We start from the raw sequence: 16,135 nt of genomic DNA on the forward strand, positions 1-16,135 counted from the left end.
ATATACTGTTCTCGCCTGCCTGTGGCTGATGGATCCATTTGTCAAAAGAGGTGCTTCCTATTCTTCCTCTCATGTCTGCACTTCAAACACACATTCAGAAAACTCTGTCTATGCACACTTTTGTGAGTCAGTATTCTTCACACTTAAATTACTTTGTATCCTAAAATGAATTATATTAATACATTGAATACTGATAAGCTAGTAGATACAATGGAACTGGGAGTTTCTTTCCATCCACTCAATGTGAAACACGTGTTTTTTAGGGGATAATTACCACCAAAGCCCTGAACCAAATTAATTGAATTCCACAGCAGCAGCAGCAGCAGGGGCAAACCACAGTATTGAGATTATCTTCTCAGCATTGCAAAGCCAGAGGAAGACACTCCCACCACGTCTATGACCAAAGGAAACATGGAAGCAAAGAGGGATAAAACAATAATACAATAACAATAAATATGTCTCAAGGTCCTCATCCCAACTAAATCAATCATAATTTATACATACTGTATATATACTGTATAACCTTGGCTTCCACATATTTAACTCAACTAAATGCTGAATGCATTGTTTTGTGCATCATATGCATGAGTGTACACACTTGAGTCTTAAACTTGAAAATCTAAACACAGTCTCAAGAGTCCAAACTAATTATCGTTCACAAAAACAGAGATTCTTCACTCTCCCAGAACAGCTGGCCCATTTTCAGTTCTGATACTGACTGATATCACTGCTGCCTTTGACAAACTCAACAATACATTTTTCTCTCTGTGCTAGCATAAATAGTTATTAGCATGGCAATTATTTAAATCCTTCATCATCAGTTCTTTCTGTCAAATGATGCAGAAAGATATACACTGTGCTGCCTCACGCACTGGTGTCCCATGAGGTTCAGTGGTGGGACCCTTCCTTTTGTCACTGTACACAGAATCTCTTGGTTGTGTAATCATGATGTGAATTTCCATCCATTTCTTGATGACAGTCTACAGCTGATTGATTGGCTGATTCAAATTACGCATGCAATAGATTAGGAATAAAGTATTTTAATCCTGTGTACAAAATGTGTCTGATGGAACTTTTTCAGATTTTCCTTCACCTCATTTTGATCACCAACCTCATGAGCTGGGAGAGCTTATGGGAATGCGGTATATGCAGTGTCTGTATGCATTCTTCATATTGGCCTTTTATCACTCTGAGAACACTGCTTCAATGATGTTGATCTGTTGAACCACCAGCTGATAAACAAAAAAATGCATTAGTCCATGAGCAAAAGAATAGGATTTAGAGATACATGGAGAGAAAGTTATTTAATACAGGAAATATTAGGAAGTAGTTACAATGAAGCCAGGAGAAACGAGGAAAATGATTATAGAATAAAAATGATGGTGTGGAGGAGGCTGACAGAATGGAGTTGAAGAGAAGAAATGGGCTACAAAGAGAGCCTTCTGTCTTTTACAGTTGCCATGGACACCAAGAAAGCTGACTTACTGCTGTGTGAAGATTTTTTTTGAATGGAAAACACACACACACACACACACACACACACACACACACACACACACACACACACACACACACACACACACACACACACAAACACACCACAGATTTATTGCCATCATAACCACCATCACCTACTTGTCTCTCCACTCACAAAACTCCCACTTTCTTAACTCTTCAAAGAGAACCAAAGGACATGTATTTTACATAAATAGCATGCAAACCTCAATATCATGTTTTCTTTGGGAAAACAAGGGCCGGAGGGATATTGGCTTATGGTTAAAACGAGCCTGATGTGATCAGAGAAACATTTAGACTGTCGGAACCATCTTGCCCCCCCAACCTATAGTTCTTCATGCTACGGTGTTGGCCCTTTTGGTTTACCCCGGGAGTTTACATTGGCTCCAAATCGCAAGTGTTTATTTTAAATTGGGCCGACAAGGACAGAGCGCTCAGAGGATTACACAGAGGAGGAGACCGCACAGCAGGAGACCACACTTACTGTAGCAAGGGATTTTATCCAGGCCAATCTCAGTAAAGTATTGCCAAAACTACACTAATGCATAAGACACACGTGGTGAAAACATACTGGAACACTGCTACATTCTCTTCCGCTGCCTCTCACCTGCATCCAATAACCTGAGCTGCCCCACTACCCTCTTCTGATGCGGATCAACCAACACAAGGCAGCCAGCCAGGATGTCCTAAAGGTCTGTGCCCACCAACTGGCGTGGGTATTCCTGGAGATATTCAACTTGTTCCGTTCCTCCCGGACTGTCCCTGTCTGCTTTAAATCCTCCACCATCATCCCTATTCCCAAACAACAAAAGGTGGCCAGTCGAACTGGCACCTCATATAACGTATCCTCACAGAACAGCCCACCCAATAGCATTATCCCCATGCAGCTCCCATATTTCGAGAGGTTGGATCCATCATCTCCCCCATGCTGCCCCCCACCCATCACCCCTTACAAACACAGCACTTTGTGACTCGATACTAAACTTTGGGGAGAGTGGACAACTGCACGTCCTCATTGCTGACCCTCAGCATATATGACACGGGGCTGAGTCCTTAACCCTTTCTTGTATTCTGTCTCCACCAACGACTGCATGGAACACAGGCTACAAGCACCATTGTAAAGTTTGTGGATTCTACAGCAGTTGTGGGGCTGATCTACGGTGATGAGACGGCCTACAGGTATAGGTGACTGCCCTGGAACAGTGGTACCCGGACAACCGCTTCTCCCTGAACGAAGCTAAAACCTAAAGGAAATATATGTCATATTGTATATGTCTTTTTACATTTATTTACTGTTTCTTTAGTGGGGCCTCCCAGTGAAGGTGTTTAACACAATTGTAATTGTATGACAATAAACATCTTAAATGTCGTGCGGAGAAGAATCTTTTAGGATGCAAAGCTCTCATGGCAAAGCTCTCATTATTGCAAGGTACGAAAGCACAATACGCCATTTGTGAGACAGCAGAGCAAAGAGATAAATGCACAAAGACACAGCTCATTAGAGGAAATGTTTATCTTTGATGGGAAATGACTGCTGGGCATTTTGCTGGTGGATTAGAATCACCAGCAGCATTACCATTTATCTGTAATGTTTTCATCTCCTAGTCCCTTATCCCTTTTTCCCTTTTGAAATTATCAGAACATATGGAACATCCTGAGACACAGTTATATTAATAAAAAGTATTTGCATGAGGAAATTCTGTTTGTTCCCTTTATTTGCATCCTCTTTGAACTTTCTTTCTTTCAGTAACCTCATTAATGATTTCTATATCCATTACATCAAAGGATCATTACTGTGTATACCATAGAAGAGAGCCAACTGTATATGTCTTTGTATGATGTCTCAGACTGCCTTGTCTTTACCTTGTTTACTTTTTCCACTCAAGTGTGATAATATGCACCCTGAAATCACATAGAGTCCATGCTGTAATTGCTGGGCTTGTCAATCACTAACATCAACTCAGTGAAGGCGAAGGAGTGTGCCATACTGATCAATTAAGTAAATGCATAACAGGAATGACAGCACAACAATGTGCACTCTTTGAAATATTGACATTGATTGTCCCATGAGAAATATGGAGCTGTTGATTATAATTATGCCCTGAGCAATCCAGAAACAATTAGGAACAAGTGCCTGTTCCTAATTTGTAATTAGTTCAGGGTATGGCAAGATAAATCACACCATGTCACTGCAGATAACTGCGGTTGTCTTGGCAGGATCACGCCATGAAGAGATCACTGAAAAAATAATTTCTCTCAGCTGGGTAGAGATAAAGAGCCCACAGGTTTTAATGGTGCGGTTCTTATGAATTCATTTAAACAAAACGTTCAAATGCAACGTTGTATGTGCGGCTTCTGAGTGATGTCTCGCTTTAGACTATTTCACAACACGAAAAAAAATCATGTCATCCTCTGATTGGCCACGTGCAGGCACGTACAACCACACCAGGTTCATCGTAGCTTTTGCTACAGGTTGTACCGCTCTCGAATGCATCTCTCCCTCTAGTAAAATGCTGCTCAACTTTACCTCAGCTCGTTACCGCTTGAAGGCGTAAAGACAACGGACCGCCTGGTGCAAAGAGTCACTGTAGCGAGAGTCCGGCTCTGAAGCGCGCACACATTCAGCACCCTGGACAGCGCGCGGCGCTGCAGTGGCGATGCGTGGATTCAACCGGTGGCTTTCAACCAGAGCAGCAGTGTGAGTGGACCGTTTTCCTAACTGTTACATAAACTCTTTGTGTTCCACATCTAGAAAACGCTGTTGGCTTTCTGGATCACTTGGAATAGCGTTTTTTCTTGTTGCTCTTTCTAATACAGAGCGACTCCATTGTTTGGGTAGGCGTGCCGCTGCCGGTTGCGTGGTTGGCTCCAGAAGCCGTGCTGAGTAGCGTGGAATAGCGACTGTCAGGCGGGCGGAGTGGTGTGCTGGTGGTGCCTACGAGACCCTCCATTTATAAGGATGCTGGTGGGAAATGCCTGGAGACAGAGATGACGAGATTTGTCAAAAGGCACTTGAACTCCTGTCAGATCTTTGCTCGAAGGGGGAAGTGCAGAACGAACACTGCCTGGATTTTATCTACTATTTCCGAGACCTTGCCAGGCCACGCTATACGGATTCAGGTGAGGCATGATTTGCACGCTTGATTCAAGGCTTGCATTTAATTGAACCGAAGTGAACGTGCATGTGCCTTCTTTCATTGGACATTCTGCGCCTAAAACTCAATGCGTGGTCAAGCTATTTGGATAGAGTGCATTCACAACCAATACCCTTTCTTTGGAAATTCGATCTTAACAATTATCCCTCACATTTCTAATCATCTTATTAAATATTATTTTTTTTTTTCGTGCAACAAAATACACTTGCGATGCGACAGGCTCTCTTTTCACTGAGAGCCAAATTGTAGGTCTACATTGGAAAAAGTCTGACATTTTACAAGATTCAAAATGTGTGGTATTACTCCAGTTCCTGTGTACGAACGCCAGCAGTGATTATCGTGTAGTCGCAGAATTGCACATTTCAAAGGCAGTGACTGCACAAAGGCTATTATCCTCCCTGGATGAGTTGCGCTTGAACCTGCGCTCGCCGGTCGTGGCACACTAACTGTATCCTATACTTGTTTGAAAGTTTACTAAAAATGACTACAGATTGTGTAAAACTGCAACGGACATTCAGTCACATGTGTATAATTAACGTCATACCATCTTCATCGGAATGGTATGATGTGTGTGTGTGTGTGTGTGTGTGTGTGTGTGTGTGTGTAGGTGTGTGTGTGTGTGTGTGTGTGAGCAGGAGACGAGGGAGGGAGTGTGAAGGAGCAAGAATGCACAGTAACTGCAATCCTCCTCATACATACTCCATTCATTGTGCTTCCATTGTGAATTCCCACTCCTTCCCTGTTTCTGTCCCTCTCAACACCCCTCTCCCTCAACCTTCCTCCTGATTTCCTCTATTCCTTAATCTCCCAGCTCTCTCCTCACTCCCTCATCCATCATATAGGCTCGATCTGTCTTGTCTTTTCCAGTTTAAATAGTGGATTTTCTACAGTATGTGCTGTAGTGGAGTTAGCTATCAGGATGGCTTTCCTATGAGGTTCAATTTCAGTTCCGGCTGACATGTGTTACCCAGCATGATGGCAGCACCTATACTAAAATGAGAATGTAGTAGCAGTAGTGAAAAAAACTCCAAATACCTTTGAACCAGAGTTCAAGGTGGGCTGAATGGGATTCAGTGTCTCTGTTAAGGGTACTGCTTATGAACATTTGTGTGTTTTTCACAAACATTCTGGACATTCAACAGAATCATGACTTGGCAACTTCAGGAATCCATACTGGTAAAAGTTAATGTCGATGTAGCAGAAAGGTAATCAGAGTCAGGAGCGGAGCGGCTGGGTATCTTCTGGGGATCCAGCCTGCAGAATGTTTTCTCAAAAGCCCTGAATCGTTTAGGTTTGTAGGTTTTTGAAATACATTCAACTTTTTGTTATTGCCCCTCAGTTCCTCTGACTGAATCTAATATAATTGAATAATTGATCTCTGCCCTAATGATCAATTCAAAGTATTGATGACCAAAATTACTTGACAAAGTTGGGGATCCTTCATTTGCAATAAGAGATGCCCAGATCATTATGGAAAGATGGATTTATCACCTGAAAATCCATTTTGTGAACTACACTCCAGCATAGTACAATAGGTTTCAAGATTATTAGGTTACAAATATATGCCAAATTCCCACTCTACTTATGTATGTTATGTAACTTAACATCAGAGAATTTGTCTTATTTTAGGTGGCTGGAGTGACATTTGTTGTGTTATATTTTCCAAATGATGACAGCTGTAGAACAATTAGATACAAAATACAGTGTAAATTCTACATGTTATTTCGTCCTTAGCAACTATCTTGTCTTTCCGAAAAGATGTAAAGATTTTTTGGCATTCTATTATCAAATGACTTAAAAAATAGTGCATATGACCTTAAATGTGAAAAACAAATCTAGGATGCTATAGGTTTGGGCTGAGCCCTGAATGTTTACAACATCTGGCTTTGTCCCTGATCAGAGTGATCCATTAATAAGTAAGTAATTTGAACATAGAGTGTAAAGATGAATCAATATACCCCACCCTTTTTTACGATCAAATTAATGTAACTTTAGGTCTATATGCTTTAAAGGAATGGTAAGACATTTAGGTTATAAGCTCTGTTACTGAGAGTTAGATTAGAGGATCAATACCACTCTCATATCAACTGCTGGCCTGGTCTAGCTCTGTCCAAGGTGTAAAAACAAAGTTGTGGTTTTACGGGTTTATGTGCAGGATTATTTGTTGGCCAAACTTTCTGGAATCTCTGCCGGTTGCCCGGCAACCTCTCGGCGATGACAAAACTCCAGTAAGTCCCTGTTCCTGGCTGTAAGAAGTAGTCGTTGTGACAACATCCCATGGTTTGTTGACTGCTGTTTTGAAGTCTTGAGTTCGGCATTTTGGCCAGACGCCATCTTGAATTTTGGCCGTCGCCATCTTGTTTTTTTACAAAAGGTAGCAATGCCCTAAAGCATACCCTGCTTTATTGTCTATTTTATTCTAAATGGGACCATCATTTACTAAATAAACATTATGCAGTAATGAAAAATACTTGAAATTCAGAAAAGAGACCCTAAACTCATGTTCACAATGTTTACTGAAATTAAGTAAGAAGTAGGGTCCTTTTGTCAGAGACTTCCATACAATCAGGCTTCTTTTGGCAACTAGAGGAGTCAGCCACTGGTAGCCACAAGAGAGAATGCAAGTTTAAGTAACTTACACATTGGCTTCACTTTTCAGAACCTGAGGATACCGCCTGGTTCCTGGCCCAGATTTAGGCTGGGTTCATGTAATTTCAGAATTACCGCAATTACCAGTTTCTGAGTTATAAATAGCGGTCAAGTCAACATCTGCTGGGAAATTCATCTTTTTCTGAAATCTCCAATATTCCCAAACAAACATGGACGCTTCACGTCAAAGTCTGCCTCTTCAAGGTAATTTAACCCAAATTGAATGAATATGTAATATTATCAGTCACTGTGCAGTTTTCTTTATCCTCACAAATATACAACCATCTTGAGTTTTCGGGTGACATGAATGCTAAAGTTGACAACTGAAAATCAAGGGGAAAATTAAGCAATTTCCAATGAATACAGCTTTTACTCACAGAGATATGTTTAAGGCAAATAACATCTCAGGAGGTAGACCTTCATATATTGCTTTTTCAGCACTTGTTTGCCTCCTACACTATTGCACCTTTGAAGGTCCTGTGCTCTAAAATTGGTCCACCCTCTTTGTTGTGATGCAGTCCTTCCATAGATTCTTACAAGCGGCCCTCTGCAGGAGGCCTGCCAAGCAGACTGTGGGCTCAGTGTCCTCAGATGGCAAGTGCCTCAATTTCTCCACATTATTCTCCCAAATCACACATACTCTGGTATTGACAGGATCTCAAAGCAGAGAAAGGACTGTTTGTCTGAGATCCTGTGCAAGGTCTAATGACAGCGCCCACACACAGAACCATTCCTATAGTAGGCAGTGCCGTTGGATTTGGAGGATAGGTTATACAAAACTATTATTGTCAGTCTTTTGAGATTTGTTGTGGCTCAAACTATAGTCTTTAAATGTAGTGTGACATATAGTCTTATTTACTTTGAACTAATATGCATGTTAATTGCCTAACAAAATATAAAAGCTAAGTAACAAAGTTCTACAGCATTCCTTTGTAAATGTTTTAGAATTAACTCTACATCAGATGTGTAGTAGAGCTTGCTGGGTGTGATTCAGTTCAAGCTGATTCCTGGTTGCAAGATGTTCTGTGATTTAATTAATCTTAAAAACATATGTTATTCTCTTGGTGAGAAATCCTCTTTCTGTCATATCAATCAAATGAAGTATCATCAAAGACTAAAACTAAAAACATCACTGAAATTGTATGTGGCAGGAGATGGGCATTTTTAAATGTATTTATTAATTATGAATACTAAACAGAATAAATCAAAACAACAGACTCTTTTAGTTAAAGCTTCAATGGCAAATTTTGATATCCAGGATTTTCTCTCTGCAAAGTCTGACTTTGATTAAGTGAAGCACAACAAAATTAGAGAGGTTTTAGTAGAGAGAGTTCAGACGAAGTCTACAAATTGCCCCTTTTGGCACAATGTGTGCCATTTTAATCTTCTCATGTACCAAACTATATATTTCACTTGTATATCCTTAATAGTGTTCAATACATCCAAAAACCATGCTTTTTCCTCTGCAAAATATCTGCGTAATCCTCAGGCTGCTGGCGTTCTTTTGAGGTATGTGTGCATGTACTGCATGAATTAGCACAGTGTTAGAGCCTGAAATGTGGCAAGTGAGTTGCCTAGGTGGCGCTATATGGATTTTGATATTTGGTAATAATGTAAGCGTCGTGGGTGTATCTACGGAATTAATCAGTCTAACACGTTGTGGGTTTTCCTCAAAACTTTAGTCAACCATCCACACTGAACCAGACCAAGTCAAACCACACTCTCCCGCTACTCTTCTTCTCCCATCACTTACTCGCCATCACATCAAGCCCTGTAAACAGCGCCAAATAGTGGTCATTAGTGCATTAGTTTGGCATTTTGCATGAGTGCATTTTTGCATGAATACAATATTGTTTTCTATTATAGCCCATGAACATGATTTTTTTTAAACCATTGCTTCAGCAGTCCTAATTTTGCAGCCTAGTAGTATAGTTTCATATAAAACTACGCTCACCTGACTCAAGGAGGTACAATACACCTATACGGACTGTAGCGGACCCCAGCCGGACAATGGTGAAGCGTACTGATGTTTCCAGAGGCCTTTATTTATTTTTTTCTCATTTAGCCAACCTCCAGTAAACACCCTAAGAGCTACAGAACAGATAAAACATAAATGAGCTCTTACGAGTTTAAACATTCCTTAAATTAATTTCAATATACATGGGAGCATTAATTAAACATTTTCTCTAATATATACTTTTCAAAAGCACATGTAAAAACCGAAATATAGCATTATCTTAAAATTACAGCTTAGTCATTTAGCTATCCCTCTTAAGCTAACATTAGCATCTAGTTGAAACAGTAATACATCAAAAACACAATTAACACAGAATACCTTGTTGCCGTTCCAGCTAGGTGCTTAACCGTTAATTTATAAACTCTTATTGCAGAGAAATGATATCTTATAACACTTTTCTTTTCGTCTGCACGTCAATTATCTTACTTTTCTAAATCCGAAGTCAAGTTACTATACTCTCTGACGCGATTTGTATCTGCTTCCGGTTTCGCCAGAAGGACTTCAAAATAAAGGACCCAAAACGTAAAAAGGCACTTACAAAATAAAAGCTACTTACAAAATAAAAGCTAGATTAACTTAGGTAACAAAGAAAAAGGGTTGTAGGAAATATTCACCTTACACAAACAGAACCTCCTAAGAGTCCTTTACACTCCCACCAAACATGAGTAAATAATGTAACTGTATACAATTTACATTAGGCACGAATGATTTTCAACTGAAAATTACGTTCCATATACAAATAAGAAAGTGAAAAACCTTCATAAACTAAGTTTAGTTTTGAGCTCACAACCCTTTTAGAGAAAGTATTTTGAACCATATTGGAGTGAGCAGGTTTAATCAGTCTCCAGCAGGTGAGTAAGTGCGGGATGTGGTGATATATTATCTAGTTGAGCTAGATCTCTTCTCCACTGTTCCTATGGCAGACGAAGCTCATCTGGGAAAAGATCTTCCCAACCTGTGCCTTGCCTGCACATCTCCTGAAGAATGATCTTTGCCTTGAGCAGATCTGGCCCCAGAAATCTGAGAGGATCTTACAGTGAGGCCACTGTCGACAGAATGCCGCGGCGTGTTGCAGGCTAGTCCTTGAGGCTGATGTTAAGTCGATCCAGCTTTCTTGCATGATAAACGCCGTGATGTGGAATGTACCATCTCTCACCTTCACTCCCACCGTCTACGATCTGCTCTGCGTCTCCTCTTTCGATGACCTTTCCCATGAATTTGACATAGTGCTTCTTATACCTTTCGTTCCGTTGCAATTTCCTTTTCAGGTGGTTGAGGCGTATCATGGCTGAATCTTTGTTGTCAGGTAAGCTGGGTCTGCTTTTGAAAGACAGAGGCATTTAGTAGTGGCCATGTGTATTTTTCCTGTATGCTCTCATCTAGCTTGTTGAGAAAGGTGATGTCGTCTTGTGACACCGTTTTACAGTCTTCACTGCCATCGTTGAAGTCAGATTCTAGAATTCAAATAGCATCTGCAGGTGTTACCAGAGGTAGCTCTGTGATTCTGTGACACAAGCCACTTGTGCTCAGTGAATCATGGCTTTGTGAGGAGCGCCCCACAATAGACCATCCTAGATCCGTCCGTACAGCATAGGGTTCCTCATCTCCTCCTAGAATGACTTGTCTTGGTACCATTGCTCTGGAACAGTTGTAGCCTATCAGAAGTCCTACTTCACAGTCCTTTAGTGGTTGGATTTTGTCAGCTCTGAGGTGGCTCCATTGTTCAGCCTTCTCACAAGTGGGAATGTGCAGACGGTTTATAGGTATGCAGTCTTTTGTGTAGGCAACTGGAAGTTCAACATGAATGGATGAACTGTATCCTCTTACACAAAGGCCAGAAACACACTCACTTGGGAGCACCGTGTTCTTTCCATTCATGGTGGTCAACTTCAACTTCACTGGATACTTGTCAGCAACTAAACTGTCACTCACTTCTTGGTCGATGAATGTGGTATCGCTTTGAGGGTCGAGTAGAGCGTAGACAAGCTTCTCAACATGGCATCTTGACAGACACTCAGAAAATCTGAGAAGCTTCTGAGTCCTTGAGCATCCTTAGCTTGAATCCTTGGCCAATTGGTTAGCTTCTCTCTGAATGCTCTCTGAATGGTGAATGGCTGGCCAAAGCGACGATTTAGCTTGTTCCAGGCTTCCTGATAGGCTTCATCATCGTTTCGGAAGAAAGTGCCATCTAGCGCCTGACGTGCTGGACCACCAACGTATTTCTTCAGATAGTAGAGTTTTTCATCTGGAGCGATAGCCCTTTGGTCGATGAGTGATGTAAATGCTGCTTTCCATTCAATGAATTGTATTGTATCACCACTGAAGATGTATGGCTCTGGAAGAGGGAGCCTATTTAAGGCTATGCTGTCTTGAAAGACCTGAGCAAGAGAGGAAATGTCTGTATGAGAGGATGTTGCAGCATGTGAAAGAGGGACTGTGGTTACAGGCTCATTCTCAGGTCCATGACTTTAAAGGCAATAAACCAAAGTTGGAGTTCATGGTCTAGCATTGACACAGAAAGCAGAGCTTTTAATTTGATAACTAATATGTTTTATACAGTATTTCTTGTGTAAAATGGGCAACAACAACTTGACCCTAATCTTTTTCTTTGGATCCTGGAGGGCCCTCTCGCAACCCAGACAATATATTTAACATTGATACTGCATGACTTTAACTCATTTTATGAGGATTGCTCATAAACCAGATGTTTCACATGTCCGCTGCAAAAAATGAGGCATTACTTATGTTTTAAAAAAAAGAAATTATGTTAGTGCACACAGTCATAGATTGGACCTGGGTACTATTTAAATGATTTTTTTAAAAAAGAATTATTTTGGGAAAAGTCACACTTTTTGAGAAGAGAGAAGATTCAGAAAGCCCTTGATGACTCTGTTGGTTTACACCTCACCTCCCTATTCATGGTGACTCACACACCCCGTGCTGGTGTAAACAAATGCACTGTAGGAATATTCATGCCATACTTTGTAAGCATAAACTCTTACTTGACAGACTGTGGAATGGTGTGATACTCCTGTAAAGCTTTTATACTCCCACAGGCACTGCTTCTGCTCTTGCCCACAGGTACATTGACATCCATTTATGTTGTGCATGATAGCTACCGTAGCATTTTTTGCTGGAACATATCTGGTGCTACTACTGCAGAAGACTTGTTGGGTCTGGTTGGGTTTAATAACATGGATAAATTACAACAACCATTTTTTTTATCAAACTGTTATCTTTATATCGACGTCTTCAACTTCAACGTCTTTGACTGTTTTACCAAAAGAGATAGAGAAAGTCAGTAGAGCTAAAATCAACTCTTACAAGTTTGGAATATAGGCAGGCAAGTGTTTGACACACAGTACTAGTTTTTCTTTTTTGTGTCAGTTGTGTGCCAATAGTTATCTACTCTTCTTGACAAATAAAACAAGTTGGTTACCTGTCAATGCTGATGCTGACAAGCTAGCCATTTTTCACTCAGTATTCATTTATTACAATAATACAAAGTTCTAACCATAAACTCAATAGAAAGAGGTTGTAAACTCAAAACCTCCAATCCGATGTTCACTAAATGCCCCAATCCTCTTGAAGGCAGATATGAGGCTCCAGAGGATAATTAAATAAATGTAGTTAATTCTAATTAATCTTGTTGAGGATTCCTTGTCAAAATAAAGAAAAGAAAAGAGGAAAACCCCACAGAAATCCCACTGTTATAATAGGAAAAAGATCAATAAATGTTTTGTTACGTAGTACAAAGAAGCATAATTTGTCATAAAACATTTTTCTAATGCAAAGGGGGTCAAACTTCTTTTGATTTTGGGCCACTGACAGAAAAGTACAAGGAGTAATGGGCCAAACAATAGTAAATGCATAGTTACACCAGTAAGTAAAAAAATTAAGTTATAAAAGGTAGAAAATGCCAAATATTGGTTTCTGTTGATGCCCTAAGAGCACACTTAAAAGATTATAATGCAAATGTAAATGTAGGTCTAATCTTAAGATATAAAAAACAGGACCGCTATGGTGAAATATTGGTTTCTCTGCCAAGAGGTTAAGACCAAGATAATTTCACTATTTAGTCAACATCTACTGTTTAAACAAAGATGTGTAACGTACATGCAGTGCCACTTATTAGAAATATACACAAGCGATATTTCCTAGTTTATTTTTCAAAAATCCCCACAAGCCATTTAAGAACTGATAGGCCATAGTTTTACTACCTCAGTTCTAATATGACCCCACCGGTTACTAAGTAACCAGCTTTACATATCAAATATCCAATGATAAAATATTTGTCAAAAGGTTTTCACGCTACTTGATTTATCAAAGTTGCTAATAATGGTGATGATGAAAGGGTAAAGGTATAGCTTTGCAACAAAGCAGGAAGCAAACTGAATTCACTGTCATATCGTTATTTCCTGTCTTTCTTGTCACCTTCTCAGATATATCAGTGAGTCTGTTGTCACTGGTAGTGACTGCCTGTGGCTTGGCTCTGTTTGGGGTCTCCTTGTTTGTCTCCTGGAAGCTCTGCTGGATACCATGGAGGGAGCGTGGGCTCTCCCCCACCACCAAGGAGGCCCATGGGCACCTCAACCCGATAATGAGCTCTCTGCCCTCGCAGCCCGCATCCAGGCAACCAGTTTACACAGCCGTGGACCCCCCGGCGCACAACCGCCGTGAGTCTTCACAATGCTCCATCGCCAGAGAGCCCACTCCTGTGGCATCTGTGGTGTCAGTGGAGGCTCCAGTAACTCCAGTATCACCACCACCTGTGGTCCTGGCCACACCAGAGGTAGCTATGAAGATCAGTCACACATCTCCAGACATCCCACTTGACGCCCAGACTAAAAGCCGGGAAAATGGGGTTCACACCAACCCTCGTATGCAGAGACAAACCACTGAACCCCCACCCTCTGGCCACCTAATATCTGAAATTGGGTAAGTATAAGATTTTTGATTACTTTTTGTAATTTTTTTAACACTTGTGCTCCCATCCATCACTTATACTGGGGTATATGAACAGTGCTCATGGCTCTCAACACCATTGCCAGACAAATTCAAATAATATATTCAGCAAAACCTTGTTCAATGCCAACTGTTTTTTAAATAGTTGCTTTCTACAATATCTCAAGAACAAAAAAAGCATTTTGCAGGTCTATGACAGTACGTTAACTATGGTCTCCTGCATGACAGCTGATCACACTTCACACAGCTTTCTGCCTTGCTACATATAGGGCAAACTACTTCCTGTATTGGTATTGGGTGTAAATTGTGAGGTGCATTATGGGCATGAATGCCTACATGCCTTTTCTGATTCAATCCGTTGATGTTGTATGGTGATGTTTGTTGTTTTCCTCTGCCAACAGACAAGGGTCCATTCGCAGGCATATGAACCTGTCTAACCCAGACTTCAACGTGGCTCAGTTCCAAAGACAGGACTCTCTCACTGGAATGGGGCTGGGCCTTGGTCGCCTCAAACCTGAACTCTACAAACAGCGCTCCCTTGAGGGAGATGAAGTCAGTCGCAGAGGTGGGGGTTGTGGGCGCCTCCACTTTATCCTCAAATTTGACTGTGACCTGGAACAGTTAATAGTTAAGATCCACAAAGCAGAGGAACTCCCAGCCAAGGACTTTTCTGGCACCTCTGACCCTTATGTTAAGATCTACCTTCTCCCTGATCGTCAGACCAAGCACCAGACCAAGGTGCACCGTAAGACGCTAAATCCTGTGTTTGATGAGGTCTTCCTGTTTCCTGTGGCATACTCCGAGCTTCCTACACGTAAGCTGCACTTCAGTGTCTATGACTTTGACCGGTTTTCACGCCATGACATTATTGGCCAAGTGGTTGTGGACAACTTCCTAGATCTGGCCGATTTCCCCAGGGAGACGAAACTCTGCCGTGACATCCAGTACGTCTCCTCGGTGAGTCAGCTCTTATGTTCAATATGAAGTAATGCTCACTTAGATATGCCATGTTATTTTTAACTTGTTATCATTACCACAAAAGGCACAAGGTGTTTTAAGAAGTCTGAAAGATTGGCTGCAACTTTATTGAGAGCTACATATTTGGCACAAATTTGAGTCCTTCATTTCAGTACACAGCTTGATATCAGCAAATGGTGTAGTGATGACCTGCCAATTTCTTACGTAATTTCTTCATGATGCATTTTTTTGCTCTCGTCTGTCATTTTTCGCCGCAGCAATATTAGACTCTCAGAGCAAGCCCTCTGGAAGTCAGGTGATGCAGTGTAAAGAGCAAGAAAGTCCACATGGGCAGGAGGGCAGAGTGTATGGATAGGTCGCACAAACACACAAACACATGACTTTCAGGAGACCGCTGATCGTGTCCCATGTGAAACCAAAATTCAACCATCGACTTATTTACATTGAGTACTTAACTGATATACGTAACTTAATTTACGTATCAAAGATAGTTATTTTAACCCAAACCAATGTTTTTCCTATATACCTAACAAAGTAGATTTGTTTGAATTCACAACATTAACCATTTGTTTAAAACTGCTACTGTGCGTCTGTATGTGACGAGTTAAGAATGACAATGGGGTGTTAAATGACACACAAAAAGCTTGAAATGCGTAGATATGACATACAAAATATTCCTTGTAAGTGGCATGCTATTTATACGCCTTACCATGAGATCACGCTGCTGCACAGTCTGTTTCTCACTGACAGTATAATGTATCAAATAAAGTTGCCTGCCTTTGTAAACACACTGAGCTGTCAGCTCTGAATAAACTAGAGAAGAATTAGTTGGTGGATAAGGTTAATAGGTTTCACT

At 40.9% G+C, this 16,135-nt stretch overlaps 1 protein-coding gene across 4 annotated transcripts in view; it reads left to right on the forward strand.

The window, feature by feature from the left end:
* The first annotated feature begins 3,976 nt into the window (after nt 1-3,976).
* syt9a (synaptotagmin IXa) overlaps nt 3,977-16,135 on the forward strand; it is a 20,302-nt gene continuing 8,143 nt past the window's right edge. For 2 of the 4 annotated variants that reach the window (XM_068731007.1, XM_068731009.1), the window contains exons 1-3: nt 3,977-4,635; nt 13,779-14,274; nt 14,703-15,258. In XM_068731007.1, coding sequence (XP_068587108.1) covers nt 4,488-4,635; nt 13,779-14,274; nt 14,703-15,258 — 1,200 coding nt within the window. In that variant the 5' untranslated portion in view covers nt 3,977-4,487. Of the gene's footprint in view, nt 4,636-10,605; nt 10,643-13,778; nt 14,275-14,702; nt 15,259-16,135 lie in introns of those variants that run through there. The other 2 variants (XM_068731008.1, XM_068731011.1) reach the window with 2 other exon arrangements.

This window comes from Cebidichthys violaceus, unplaced genomic scaffold (assembly GCF_023349555.1).
Source record: "Cebidichthys violaceus isolate CVI_PGR_0920_01 unplaced genomic scaffold, fCebVio1.0.p SCAF_5, whole genome shotgun sequence".
In the NCBI taxonomy this organism is placed as follows: domain Eukaryota; kingdom Metazoa; phylum Chordata; class Actinopteri; order Perciformes; family Stichaeidae; genus Cebidichthys; species Cebidichthys violaceus.